This window comes from Trichomonas vaginalis, chromosome IV (genome assembly GCF_026262505.1).
Source record: "Trichomonas vaginalis G3 chromosome IV, whole genome shotgun sequence".
Taxonomy (NCBI): Eukaryota; Parabasalia; order Trichomonadida; family Trichomonadidae; genus Trichomonas; species Trichomonas vaginalis.
The window spans coordinates 22,320,995-22,335,075 of record NC_067206.1 but is presented as its reverse complement, the minus strand read 5'-3'; the positions used below and the strand labels follow the sequence as shown (position 1 = coordinate 22,335,075).

Genomic DNA, 14,081 nt, shown 5'->3' with positions numbered 1-14,081 from the left:
TTTTAGGAATTTTATATGTGGTACGAGGAAAACGATCAGTTTGTTCGAGCTCCAACTCCGCAAACATTCGATAACCTTGTACAAGATCTCGAAGGTCGTGATTCGGTTGTTTTTGAGTCAATCCGATTACCTTCAGCTAATGGACCTCGAGATAGTACTGCATCACGTTCAACAATCAATCAATCTGTATCTGCAAGCACAAAGAAGACAACAACTATTGCAGGAATTCCCTTCGAACTCTCTGATTCTGATGATTCTCCCGTTGAAAATCCACCTCCTCCAATAGAAACAAGGCCAATTTTTAATTCAACAAACGATATTGAATTAGGAAGCACACTCAAATCTCTTGATACAAGTGATTTAGAATTATCTTTAAACGCAACTTCGCCAAATTTAATTCATTTACGAGATCGAGTTCTAGAACTTCAAAGACTTAACGATGCTAGAGATCGTGAAATAGAAATGAAAGATACAGAGATAGAATCACTTAGAGCGCAAATTGACAAAAATCAAGTTATAAAAAGTCAAAATCTAGACTATAAAAGTCTTTACGAGACTGCATTCTTTGAACTTCAGAGCCTTAAAGAGGCATTACAAGCTGTTCCAAAGCCAAAGAAGTCAAAAATGAGATTTAACAAAGTTGGAAGATCTGTTAACTACAAATAATAGCGTTTTTGTATGAATAAAATATGTTATCTTCATTAATATTGATTTTTAAAATATCGGATTAATATTTCCAAATTTAGAAACATTTCGATTAATATGATTGATTACTTTTATTTTGTTTTGCCTGTGCTTTTATTGAACTTATTGATTTCATAATAAATCGTACAATTAAACTTGAATGATGAGATATTTGATGCATGGTCAGAAATCGGAAGATACTTTAACCTCATGTAAGCTTTAAACAGAATAATTTCCATTGAATTCATGACTAATAGGGATTATAATTTTGGATAAGACAAAATTACTATCTATCTTCTGGTAATATATTGAAATTATTGTAATAATTCATTACACAAAGTTACAGATCCAAAAAATGGGAAAAACAAAATTCTGATTGAATATAATCTTTCAAACCTTAATATACTGTGTTGGAGAATTATGTTCAGAAGAAATATGATGAAATTCAATATATGTTTTAAACTATTTATTAAAATGTGAAATTAATTTTTTCATTTATTGTTTCCAAATGACGGAAACAACAGATCTCTTTGGCATTGGGACATCAAATGCATGGGAGCCACATTGGACTGAAACTGTGACGTCTTGGTCCTGATCATTAAGTAAAACAGCGCCAATGTATCCATTTGTGTTAATAGCTGATGTTGCATAGACATTTGAGCTTCCTGAGACAGTTGTTCCAAGTCTGATTGAGTCTGGCTTAATAACTTTGGAAAGATGTGCCATATCATAGTAATGAGACCTGTAAATGAGTTCTGAGTAGCCAGGAACTTTAACATCAACTGCTCCATAGCAATTGGAGCATCCCTTTGGACGATATGGTCCATGGTTTGTATCAAGAAGCAAATTCCACATAATTGCACATTTGCTGCCTTTGTTAAGGGTTCCGATACCGATCTCACGTGTATTCCACATCAAGTCACCCTGGAAATCGTAATTCCATTCGCCAATTGACATTTCTGTGAAATATAAATTCTTATTTGGATATTTGCTAGTAACATAGTCCATTTCTGTGTTGGAACCACCATAAGCATGATAAGCAGCACCATCAATGTATTTATTAGCCTCGGCGTCATCGTAAATGTGAACTGGATAATGTTGTTGAGTAATAATGTTATCGTAGTTATAATTGTGGTCGTAAATAATAATCTTTGTCGAAATGTTGTTTGCAGCGAACTGTGGACCAAGAGCTGTCTTAATAAAATCTCTTTGTTGCTTGTAGCCCATGAAACAAGAAGCGGAGTTGCCTTTATTAAGTGGCTCATTTTGTACTGTGATGGCGTAGATGTGTAAATTGTATTTGGCCATTGCTTGGACGTATTTGACAAAATAAGTAGCATATTCTTGGTAAAGTCTTGGATCAAGGTAGCCAGAAATGAAGGAATTATGTCTTCTAAGGGTAAACAAGTCTGAAACCTTCATCCAAATAGGAGGAGTCCATGGAGTTGCAATGATTTTAACAGAAGGGTTAATCTTGAGAATTTGCTGTATAATTGGGATGATAAGGTCTGTATCTTCGGAATCAAGTGCGAAATTGTCAATTCCTTCTTTATCACAATCTGTGAAATCTTTGAGAGAAAAGTCTGAGCAGCCGATAGAAATACGAATGAAAGAATAACCCATACCTGTGTCTGGATCGAATGTATCTTTAAGGAACTTGTCTCTTGCTTCTTGAGTCATTTGATTTAAGTTATATGCTGTAGAACCTGTAATAGCAGCTCCAAATCCATCGATTGTTTGGAACTTTGAGTCTGGATTGATGACAACAGTTGGATTATTGCCAGAAACCTTATTAAATGAAATTACAGATGGTTCGAAAAGTTTGCTTTGATCGCCTGTTGTTGTATATGCATACACATCATCTGCATTTGGTAATCCACGAAATCCTTCTCTATGAGGACCTAGATTTGACATACAAAGGGAGGTAAGCATTCAAATGAGAAAAAAAAATTGAATGTTTGAAATTTTAACTGCCAAATCCATCGTTTTTTTCTTTGGATCAGATCTGTGAAAAAAACGGAACAAAATTATGGCTATTACTGTAGATAGGTACTCTTTCTTGTTCTAATCATAATATTGAGAATACATCGGATAACCGACGTATTCTTGTAAAGCATGTTTTGTGAAGAGAATATCAGGGTTAATTTTGAACATTGTTAGTATTTCCACTGCATAGTAATGCTACAAGAGGTTAATAAAAACGATAAAGTGAAAGTTAAATAGCAAAGAATAAAAAAGATAAAAATAATATTTAATCATGAAAGAGTATGCTATGAGTGAGTTGTGTATGCCATGGATTTGATTTGATGGAATCTTCTGTTTTGGGTCACAATATGTAATAATGCGGTTAATCTCAAATTAACTATTTACCTTTACTTTTAATTTGATGAAGTATAATAAAATTATTATATTTATGGGGAGTGATGTGAAATCTCTGAAATATGAGAAATCACATTCAATATATGAAGATTTGATTTCACTTTCCTCTTCCTGATCAACTAAAAGTCAAAAGTCTATAAAAATATCATAAGCATCAATGCATTCATTACAAATTTTAAATAACACATAATAATTCAAACAAAATAAAACATAAATTAATTTTCATTATAAAAAATCTTCCTACCACGAGGATACCTGACTTTTTCTTCTCTGGCTTTAATTTTTCGCTCGTTTGTTTTGATAAATGCGCTCGCTGAGCGCAATAAGAAATTAGAAGGCAAAGGACGGTGAATTGCTGCTTCATTATCCCAGTCATACACTCCATCATTAATAAAGCCTTGTTTATTGAATAAATTTTGAAGAGTTGCTCGGATAAATGAATATCTCGGAGTTTCATCATAACGTAGCCTTCTAATATACTCGTATATCTGTTTAAACTCTATAGGAATGCCCCAGCAGAGTTGTTCTGCTGTAGTTTGCATCTTCATTTGTGAAATTTTTTCACTTCTTTCATTTGGATCCTTAATTTTCATATTTTGCCATGGTAAACTTCCTCTTAAGAAGCGAATAAGTACATATGCAATGCTTTCTAAATCATCTCTACGAGATTGAGTTTCACCAAGGTGAGTATTCACTGAAACGTAATGAACAGTGCCAATTAATCCATTGTTTGGCGAATATATAGCATGTTCTTTTGTTTTTGGATCAATATATCGTGTAGAGACTCCAAAATCAATGGCATAAATTTGATTTTTGTTTTTACCGAGACCAATTAAAAAATTGTGAGGTTTGATATCTCTGTGTAGAATTCCTGATCGATGGATATATTCGATGCATCGAAAAAGCTGATCACCGATCATAATAACGGTTTTCAATGAAAATTTTTTACCATTTCGCTTGAAAACAGATTCTAATGATTGTCCCATCCTCTCCATAACGAGGAATTGAGATTTCTTGTAATCAAATAATCCATATACTCTTGGAATGTTTGGGCTGCCTTGTAAAGCTTGATAGCATTTATATTCGTTGGGTAATTGTGGATTTGTTGCATTTCCGGTTTCGAACTTCAGAGCAACGATTGTCTGTGTTTCGATATCTTCAGCTTCATAAACATCACCGAAACTTCCGCCTCCGAGATGTTTTCGTGCTAGATATCTATTGTTAAAAGTGGTTCCTACCAAACCTTTTGAACTAAATCCCTGCTTCATATTTTGTAATAAATAAAATTTGAGCAATTTACATTTCTCAGTTTTGTAAAGTTTGTCAAAAATATCATGATTGAAAGAATCAAGAAAGAGTACAAAATCAAGACAGATATGTATAGTGCAGATATAATTTCATATTTAAATTGATTTAATATTTTTGAAACTGTAAACTATTCAATTGGCTCAACTTTTGAAAATATTTTGAAAACCATAAACGGTTTTTTATCGAATCAAGCGTTTGCTTATTGTTTTTTCTGAATAAATGTAAACCAAAAGCAAAATGAGGAAATTTTGTAAAAAAAAATAAATGTGATTTTTCATTGAAAGAAATATGGGAATCGAAATAAGGATCTTAATGCAAATGTAGTTGATCATGCTAATATTGTTTACTAATACAAAATATTTGTAATTAAGGAAGATAATAAGCAATATTATCTTTAATTTTGACAAAATCTCGTTCAACAAGCGTTTGAAGTGAATGATTAACTTCGCTTTCTGTCGGAATGAAAAATGAACTCAATTCGTTAATCACTTGGGTTGTTAACGCTGGAATAGACATTGCTCTTTTATCCTTCAATATTCTTGTAATTTTACAGTTAATTGTATCATGCTTTGGAACATCTGTTGCTTGTTTATTTGCAACAAACGAAAAGTTTTGTAAGCGAATTGTTCCTGGTAATTTTTGAATTCCAATTGTATAGTTGTCTTCTTCATCTTTCACAAGGATTGGAGCTTTGTTAGTACTCAATCCTTCAAGAGCAACAACTAAGACATTGTCAGGAATATGAGGCTGCAATGATTGTTTTGTAACTTTTTTCTTTTCTGATACTTCGATCAAAGCTTCTGCGTGAATTCCATTTCCAATAATTGTTGAGTTTCTCACTGTGTCTTTTAGAGTAACAAGCCATGAAATTATTGGAAATTCAAGTTGTTTTCTTGGAAACATTTGAAGATATTTCGCCCGAATTTGATCAACAAAAACCGATAAATGAACAGGCAAATAATATGGAGGTTTGTACGGCCAAACAGCAGATGGAATGAACAGAGAAGGAGATATGTCAAGCATTGCATTTAATTCAAGTGAAGCTCTGCTTTCTCTCAAAATAATTTGCAAATCTCTAAATTGAAATAAAGGAGAAATTTGATGCAATTTCTTGATGACGTTACTTTCTCTTTCAATTGTTTGCAGTGAAGGCGGCAATAATCTCTTTGTAACAATTCTTGAATGATATAATTCGAGCTCACTCTTGCATCTCATTCTATAAAGAATTCCATTTAATTCATCAAAAGGTTCATTTTTCGTAACTTTTTGGTTCAATAGTTTGGAAACTTGATTCAAAACAGCGTAAGAATCTCTATTAACATAATTAGTCGATACATTCATAAAAGTATTATATACGATTTCGTTTTTCGGATTAAGATTATCAAATAATTTTGAATAAAATTCAAGTGTTTTTATCATTTCATTCAATTCTGAGTTCTCCTTTTCGAAAGAAACCGAAACTGCTTCATTAAACATTCCAATTGCGTCGTTTGAAACAGGAATTATATTAATTGAATTGTAAATTGTATCAAAAACATCAGTATCCCTATTATTAAGTGATTGTGACATGACTTTCAAGCTGTTTTCGAAATTTTCGGAATGAATAATTATTTCATAAATTTTTCTCATAATTATGTTATGATATCTCATTGAAAACAAGTACTGGAGCATCCATTTCTCCCTTTCCAATATGAAGTAAAGATCTTTAATAAACTCTTCATTCGAAATCGAAATAAATTTTTCCGAAAAAATTTCCCAACATTTTTGCAATTCGATTATCAAGTCATCGAAATCATTTGCATAGACAAGGTCAATGAGAACTGCTGGCTGTTTAATTTTATCTAACTGTTTATACTGCTTATAGTCTCTTTCTTCTCGAAACAATTCGATTTCTTCATCCAAAACTTTGACAAAACTTTGAATCGAAATATTCTCTTTCATTAGTTTGATAAATGTTGTTTTGAGAATATCATGGACTGAATACTCCTTTACTGTTGAATATTCTTCTGAAATTCCTAAGATTGCTGTTACATTTCTGTAATAAAAATTATATTTTTGAAAAATTAACAAATATCTTTCAAAATCACGAATGTTCATTGACATAACTGATGAAATAATGCTAGATATATTATTTTTAACAGCTTCAGATACAATGGTAATGAAATTTAGAAAATTAATTGATCTTGAGAAGTTAAACACTAAAGTATATGCAGCAGAGAATGAACATGGTGGTCTTTTTTGTTGGGAAATGCAATCGAGTATATTATAAAGTAAATCATTCTGTTTCTGCTGTAAAATATCCATTCTTAAAAAAAATTGTCACTTTTCTAAAAACAATTTGAAAGGAATTTGTGCCCTTGTGGACATTGATACTATCGAATATTATCTCTATGCATATACTATTATTTGATCGAAAAATTAAAGCGTTGTGTCTCTGTTTTTGAAATATGAAATCCGTAATGAAAGGAAAGGATGTAAAATTACGGAAAAAGATATACATTAAAAGAAGATATAATTGTAATCAGTTGTAAATATTAGATTTACTTTATGATTTAGTTACGTGGGATTGGGCCACGGCGGTAGACGCGCTTGACGTGGTTGCCACAGTCGACAATCTGGCCATTAGCCTGGAGCTCCTTGAATTGCTCGAATGTGTATGGTGTGAAACCGACCTTGTTGGAGATAACTACACGTGTGTGGCCTGGGAACTTGAAGGAAGCACGGCGGAGGGCTTCGAGAGCGTGCTTGAGACCAGCAGATGTTGTACGGATTGTCATGATCTGGGAGTTGTAGTTAGCACGAGCAACGAGGCCTTCTGGCTTACCGAAAGCGTGTCTCATACCTGTCTGAAGTCTATCGGCACCAGCTGTGGAAAGCATCTTGTTGATACGAAGGACGTGGAATGGGTGGAGGTTGATCTTGATGTGGTAGCCATCCTTGCCCATTGTCTTCATCATGTATCTGTTGGAGCTGACACGGGAGGCTTCGAGGGCTTCAGAGGAAACGCATTCGTGCTCGAGGAGGATAAGGCGGCAGCAGATTGGAAGATCCTTGGCATGAGCTGTCTTTGTGCCTGTTTCGTAACGGATGATACGTGGATCTGGGACACCACGGCAGAAGCGGGACTTTGGATATGGCTTGTTTCCGATGTAACGGTAGCAGCGAGCTGGACGACGACCCATTAGCTGAAAAGGCTATACGATTCAATAGTTTACAAAAACGATAGTCCTGTCAAAAATTTGTTATAGGCTTTTTTTTGGTCAATATCCTCTTTTGGGGATAATGAAGCCTATGACAATATTTTTCATATTGCAAATTAATCATCGATCATTTACCGGGTCGTTAACTCCAATATTACTCACTGATTTCTTAATTTTTTTATAAAATATAAAAGTTGCTATCTAGCGTAGAATTATTAGTGTTTTAGTGTGATTTAGCCTCATTAGTAAGCTGTAGAATCTTTATATTTGATAAAAATTTTTATTCCTGAAAAAAATGAAAAAGAATCGAGCTTTTTAGCGTAATTCATTAAAAACAATGATAAACCTAACCTTTTGGGATGTTACCGGACACTATATTTGGGTGATCTCATGAACGATTACCCTTTTTTCGTGATGATTGTTTTGAAATCTACGATTAATTTTATCCAAATCAGACAAATTGCAATCTATACATAATGTGTATGCTACTTATTCACTTTATTTGATGACCTTAGCAATTCTTCTGAAAACTCATAATCTTATTCTAAAAATTTATTACTATATGTGGAAAAAGATTATGAATTTTGAGGTATGACCTATCGGTTACACAATTTAAAATTGTGTGAGATTTTAATTTTCAATGGAGTTAAATTTATAAATTGAGAACTCTTAGGTCGAAATAGATTTTTTAGTATTTTTATGCTTAGCAACGCTAGCTCACTTGCAAAGAACTTTGCACTTCAAAACCCATCATATGGCAGTCGCCGTCCCATTAACATCAACTCAATTAATCAACAATTGATTCAATCTCAATATGGTGTTCGTGGACATCTCAACACAATCGCTGATCAATTCATGAAACGCATTAAATCAGGCGAAAAAATGCCATTCAAGGATCTCATTCAGTGCAGTATTGGTAATCCTTTCTCTGTTGGTAAGACACCACTCTCATTTACAAGACAAGTTGTTGCTTGCATTGAAGATAGATCATTACTCGACTTACCACAAATTCCTGCTGAAGTTAAAGATCGCGTAAACGTTATCCTTAACTCAATGACATTGGAATTTGGCGGTTACACAAAATCCGCTGGTATAGACATTGTTAGACAACATGTCGCAGAATTTATCAATAAGAGAGATGGATATCCAACAAAACCAGATGATATTTTCTTATCTTCTGGCGTAATTGATGCAATTGTCTTCCTTTTGACATTACTTATCAATAACGATAATGTTGGTATCATGATGCCATTCCCAACATACCCAATCTACGCAAGTGAAACCATTTTAAGGCACGGAAAAGTTGTTCCTTTCTATCTTAAAGAATCTGACGATTGGTCCATCGATTTATTCGATCTCCAGCAATCATTTACTGAAGCTACAAAGCAAGGAATCGATATCCGTGCAATGGTTATTGTAAATCCTTGCAATCCAACAGGTCGTGTACTTTCTGCTCAAGATATGCGTACAATCATCGAGTTCTGCGATCAAAACAAGATCTGTATCATCGCTGATGAAGTTTACCAAGACTGTGTTTACAATCCAGCCAAACCATTCATATCCTTCAAGAAGATGGTTTCACAAGTTAAGTCTGGTGTCCAATTAATCTCCCTTCACTCAATTTCCAAGGGATTCATGGGTGAATGTGGCCACAGAGGCGGATACATGGAATTATATCATTTCCCAATCGATGTCAAGGAGCAGATCTCTAAGATGTCAACATATTCACTTTGTCCAAACGCTGTTGGCCAAGTTATCCTTGATACAATGGCTCATCCACCAGAATCTGATGAATGCAAATCAATTTGGGACCAACAGAAGGCCAATTACATCGAGAACCTCAAAGTTAAGTCAGAGAAACTCTATGAGTGCTTGAACAAGTTACCAGGCATCTCTACAAAGAAGGCTGACGGTGGATGGTACTTATTCCCATCTCTTAAGTTACCTCTCAAGGCTTTGGAAGCAGCAAAGAGCTGCAGAATTGGCCGCAAAGTTCAGCCACCTGATTTCTTCTGGTGTCTCAAGTTACTTGAAGAAACTGGTGTCCAAATGAACCCAGGATCTGGTTTCGGACAGGTTCCAGGAACTTCACACTTCAGATCAACATTCCTTGCTGAAGGAAAGATGTTCGATGAAGCCCTCGAAAGAATCACTGAATTCCAGAATAATTTCATGAAGAAATATGATTAAATTTTGTTTTTTGATTTAAATAAATTGATATCTATATAATATTTAACAATCTATTCTTTTTAATTTGCAAAATATCGATTATTAACATTAATTTTGTTTGAAAGCTTGCATTTGCATTGTTATATAAATGTACTATTCGTGTACATATCGATAATATAAAAAATGGTCTGTGATTTCATCAAATCGGACGGATAAAAGAAGCTCAAGCGGCCATAAAAGTGTCAATTATCGTTTCGTTTGAATTAAAATTTCTTCTGACACACCATTTTTATGAATGAGTTCTGATAGTCCAGGATGCTCACTCATTAAGAATCGGTTCAGAATCATTGAAAATATTGGACAAGGCGCATATGGAAGTGTGTATAAAGCATTAGATCTATTAAATAACAAAATAGTTGCATTAAAAACAGTTAAAATATTTGATCATAAGCAATCAATGCCTGTAAGCTTCTTTAGAGAACTAAAAGTATTGCAAAGTATCAAAGACTCTCATATAATTCAGTATTTTGAAACTATTCGATCAAATGATTCTACTTTTATATCAATGGAGTGTTGTGATACAGATCTTCAAAAGCAACTATCATCTAGATACAGGTTATCATTCATTCAAATCAAATCTCTGATGAAACAGTTACTCCAAGGATTAAATACCCTTCACTCAAATGGTTTCGCTCATCGTGACATTAAACCAGCTAACATATTACTAAAAGGAGGTTCGCAACTCAAAATTGCTGATTTAGGACTATCAAAACAAATTTTAAATCAAAGATTAACATCAAAAGTCTGTGCTTTAGCATATAGAGCCCCAGAACTAATACTTGGATCAAAAGATTATACATTTTCGGTTGATATTTGGTCAGCTGGAGTAATTTTTTATGAATTACTTACTGGTTTACCATTCCCTGCTGCTGGAAGCGAAATTGGACAAATTGATAAGATATTTCAGCTGACTGGTACGCCAAACAATTCTGAAACAAATTCGAATGAAGATATAAAATTATTTAATTTTTATTGTCAACTTCCGAATTGGAATATAACTTCAATGCTTTCTTCTCATACAAGAACACTCGAGCAGTTTCTTGAAAAGTTGATTCCATTGGAAATGCAAGAAGCTATTCCAATTTTACTTGAAATGCTGAGTCTTAACCCTGAGAAAAGACCATCAGCATCACAATTATTACAATATGACTTCTTCTCATTCGATGAAGAAGCAATTCCTAAGATTCCTCATCCAGAGATCAAAGTTGTTGAGCAGAGATGTATTACACCACCTTACGTGCATCGTCCTGCTCCAATACTATTGGTCTGTAATTGACTTCGTGTCATTATGCCTTCGTGGCTTATTTTTTTGCAAATTTTTTAAGATGCTGCCTATTTTTAGAACTTTGTGTTCAAGATTTAACTGGCAGCATCTATTACAGGTCGAGTACCTGTAACATCTTTATCAATTGTTTTGATTTTTACTAAATTTAGTAAAAATTTCACCATCTGTTTAACAACTGTTACTTTATAGCTTTTTTTGATTATTGGATACCAATAGCATTTAAACAAATGATACTCCATATAATACCTGCATTATCTGGATACATACACAAGCTGAATATGAATACTCAAACATACTTATTAATAAAGTGATTCATTTATGGCAATAAATATAAAATGCGTTGTTAAATATGCAATTCTATAATAATAATTCATATATTAAGTCGGTGATAGAGCATTCTATATTTACCCCTGATGCTCTAATATTTTCATATAGTAGCAGCTTGAGAAAGAAAATTAATTGAAATTGAAAAATGAAAATCTGGAGAAAAACTTGATTGTGGAATATTTTTAAGTAAGATATGTTGTTAATCTATTTATTCTTTCTTAGACATGTAATTTTTAATTTTACAACGCTTCTGCGTAAAGTTTTCGATACTTTTTTTCGAATTAATAAACGTATGTCATTATGAAATCAGGTAAAAAACAGCCAGTCCTTGCTTCAGCTAACCAATTCACACCGATGACACAAAAGAATGGAGTAGTAGCAGGTACTCCTATTAATCCTCTTCGCCTTTCAGACTTAGAAACACCTAAATCTAACAAAAAATCAAATACATCTTCTCAAGAAAAGAACCTTCTTGATGAAGAGTTGAATACACCGAAAGTTCAACCAGATCTTGATAGTGATGATGATATATTTGCAATCCGCCAATGTGTCGTTGAAACTCTTGAAAGAATTGATAGATATATAATGAAGCACAACTTAAAACCAAATGAATTACTACCAGATAGACGTGCTGCAATACAAAACCCACCAACTCCTATTATTTCACATGAATTAAATCAAAATATTGAACAAGTTAAGCAGCCAGAACCAATATTGAAAAAGAGAGTTGAATTAGTACCTGAAGCTCAAAAGGTTGCTCGCCGCGAAAAGTCCAAGCAGATAGTTCTTGAAAAAGAACCTACTCATGATGCTAAAAGGATTAAAAATAGAAGAAGAAGCTCTAAATCTTCATCATCAGAATTAAATGATGTAAATCTAATGGACTTATCACCAAGAATATCGAATGAGGTCAATGAGCCAGCCAAGCCTGTTAGACGCGAAAAATCAAGACAGATAGCCAATGATCCTGAGCCAGAAAGAAAGATTTCTAAAGCAAGGAGACCAAGTTCTAAAGATTCTTCATCAGAGTCTACAGAAGTTAAATCAACAAGCATCTCACCTAGGCAATCTACAAATAGTTTATCTGGATCATTTAGCACCGATGGAGAAGGCAAATCTCTGCAAGAGCGAATGCATCAAATGTCTATAATTTTGCGTAATCTAGAAATGCATCTTGATGATATTGCTGCCGGCCAGTGATTGATATAATTGTTTTATGTTTATCTTCATAGTTTATTATAAAAATACAAATTATGTAACAGGATCCTTCGTTTTTTTCAATTGCCAACAGCTCCATTGCACTCAACCCCAAAGATATGGGATATGTAACTTGTAAATTTTCGTTTTATTGAAGATATTTCTTTGAAAAATAAGAGATGAATCAACATTAAATTGGCAACCAACGTGCTCATGCTTCCCTCTTTTTATTTATCAAATTATTTATTTGCAATTATGCGTAAAATCTCTAAAATAGTCTCCTTCTCAAAAAATCTTTTCAAATGGAACATCCTGTAAATCTTTCCTTATTCAATGGAACATTCGACGAGCTTAGTAATGTTGTTGGCGGAGCAAATGGACTTGTTGTAACCGTTTTTGGAGCTCATTGGTGCCCTCCTTGCAAGAGATATGCCGAAGCATTACCTTCAATTGCTATTGAATATCCAAAGGTTACCTTCCTTCAGATCAATGCTGATGAATCTGTGGAATTAGTTCAACATTACGGAATATTTTCAATTCCTCACACAAAATTCTTGAAAGCTGGTCAAGGAAACCAAATTCAGGAACTTGCCGCTATTACTGGATTTGATTTATCCCAAATTAAGACAAAGATTCAGCAGTATGGAAATTAATTTTTCTTATAGAGTGATTTACAACTTGAAATTCTTCTAATTTATAATTATTGCGTTAAACTAATTATTATACATGCTTCTTAACCTAATTATCCATATATATTTCCTCAATGAAATCATTTTATCAGGTGATGATTTCAATTTTCATAAGAAATTTATAACATGATATCAGACATTGGTCCGTCTCAGACCCACCTTTCGAAAATCAAATGGTAAATTGAATTTTTTATCAATAAATAACAAGGTATTGTGCAGCTACATATCTATAGTGTAATAAACAGAAATTCATCAAAAGTGACGGCTCTCAATTTTTTGACATTTGTAAATTCTAAATTGAATGAGAAAAATGAAATAATACTAAGCATAATACAATATTCTAGATTTAATTATAATTAGGAAAAAGTTAGTTTTGAGAGTACTTTTCATAGGCATATAGAATGAAATCTTCTGAAAAATAATATCACATAAACTCATATTATTTTCTAATATATAACTATTTTATATAAAAATCAAATTCAATGATCTTAAAAGCGAAGGATAAACCTCAAAATTTACGAATATAATGAGTGGAAATATAATGCTTATCTATCATAAAACCATATGAAATATCAATTTTTGCTTTACGCCTAATTTTTGACGACAATTAGCAAAAAATGTTAAATGTTAACACTCAGTCCATTTGAATATGAAAAATAAAATTGACTTTGATTAAATGTTTTTATTTATCATGCAATTCTTCTTGCGACCAAAGATTTGAATAAAAGTTCAAAAAATAAGATAGCTTAAAAAATAATATACGGTAGTGTTTACTAATAGATG

At 33.0% G+C, this 14,081-nt stretch overlaps 9 protein-coding genes across 9 annotated transcripts, besides 2 other annotated features; 5 read left to right on the top strand and 4 right to left on the bottom strand.

Moving 5' to 3' along the window:
• TVAGG3_0147050 (uncharacterized protein) lies at window positions 1-689 on the top strand (the record flags this gene model as incomplete). The annotated part of the gene is made up of 1 exon (XM_001324825.2): window positions 16-666. One exon carries the CDS (start codon window positions 16-18, stop codon window positions 664-666), a length of 651 nt encoding a protein of 216 aa, XP_001324860.1.
• Window positions 690-1,106: 417 nt separating this feature from the next.
• Window positions 1,107-2,635, bottom strand: TVAGG3_0147040 (glucosylceramidase protein; the record flags this gene model as incomplete). Its single annotated transcript, XM_001324824.2, has 1 exon — window positions 1,180-2,616. The coding sequence occupies one exon, from the start codon at window positions 2,614-2,616 to the stop codon at window positions 1,180-1,182; it is 1,437 nt and encodes a 478-aa protein (XP_001324859.1).
• A 258-nt stretch (window positions 2,636-2,893) lies between these two features.
• TVAGG3_0147030 (STKc CK1 domain-containing protein) lies at window positions 2,894-4,331 on the bottom strand (the record flags this gene model as incomplete). The annotated part of the gene is made up of 1 exon (XM_001324823.1): window positions 3,279-4,331. One exon carries the CDS (start codon window positions 4,329-4,331, stop codon window positions 3,279-3,281), a length of 1,053 nt encoding a protein of 350 aa, XP_001324858.1.
• Window positions 4,332-4,684: 353 nt separating this feature from the next.
• Window positions 4,685-6,675, bottom strand: TVAGG3_0147020 (Cullin homology domain family; the record flags this gene model as incomplete). Its single annotated transcript, XM_001324822.1, has 1 exon — window positions 4,738-6,675. The coding sequence occupies one exon, from the start codon at window positions 6,673-6,675 to the stop codon at window positions 4,738-4,740; it is 1,938 nt and encodes a 645-aa protein (XP_001324857.1).
• Window positions 6,676-6,886: 211 nt separating this feature from the next.
• Window positions 6,887-7,565, bottom strand: TVAGG3_0147010 (structural constituent of ribosome; the record flags this gene model as incomplete). Its single annotated transcript, XM_001324821.2, has 1 exon — window positions 6,924-7,553. One exon carries the CDS (start codon window positions 7,551-7,553, stop codon window positions 6,924-6,926), a length of 630 nt encoding a protein of 209 aa, XP_001324856.1.
• A 705-nt stretch (window positions 7,566-8,270) lies between these two features.
• Window positions 8,271-9,807, top strand: TVAGG3_0147000 (alanine aminotransferase family; the record flags this gene model as incomplete). Its single annotated transcript, XM_001324820.2, has 1 exon — window positions 8,271-9,761. One exon carries the CDS (start codon window positions 8,271-8,273, stop codon window positions 9,759-9,761), a length of 1,491 nt encoding a protein of 496 aa, XP_001324855.1.
• Window positions 9,808-9,991: 184 nt separating this feature from the next.
• Window positions 9,992-11,249, top strand: TVAGG3_0146990 (cyclin-dependent protein serine/threonine kinase protein; the record flags this gene model as incomplete). The annotated part of the gene is made up of 1 exon (XM_001324819.2): window positions 10,036-11,076. The coding sequence occupies one exon, from the start codon at window positions 10,036-10,038 to the stop codon at window positions 11,074-11,076; it is 1,041 nt and encodes a 346-aa protein (XP_001324854.1).
• A 121-nt stretch (window positions 11,250-11,370) lies between these two features.
• TVAGG3_0146970 (uncharacterized protein) lies at window positions 11,371-12,880 on the top strand (the record flags this gene model as incomplete). The annotated part of the gene is made up of 1 exon (XM_001324818.2): window positions 11,713-12,612. The coding sequence occupies one exon, from the start codon at window positions 11,713-11,715 to the stop codon at window positions 12,610-12,612; it is 900 nt and encodes a 299-aa protein (XP_001324853.1).
• Window positions 12,881-12,911: 31 nt separating this feature from the next.
• On the top strand, window positions 12,912-13,346 carry TVAGG3_0146980 (cell redox homeostasis; the record flags this gene model as incomplete). The annotated part of the gene is made up of 1 exon (XM_001324817.2): window positions 12,912-13,262. The coding sequence occupies one exon, from the start codon at window positions 12,912-12,914 to the stop codon at window positions 13,260-13,262; it is 351 nt and encodes a 116-aa protein (XP_001324852.1).
• Window positions 13,347-13,533: 187 nt separating this feature from the next.
• Window positions 13,534-13,570: a mobile genetic element.
• Window positions 13,545-13,570: a terminal%2Cinverted (terminal inverted repeat of Banshee-A3 transposon ID:TVAGG3_0146960).
• Window positions 13,571-14,081: the final 511 nt, after the last annotated feature.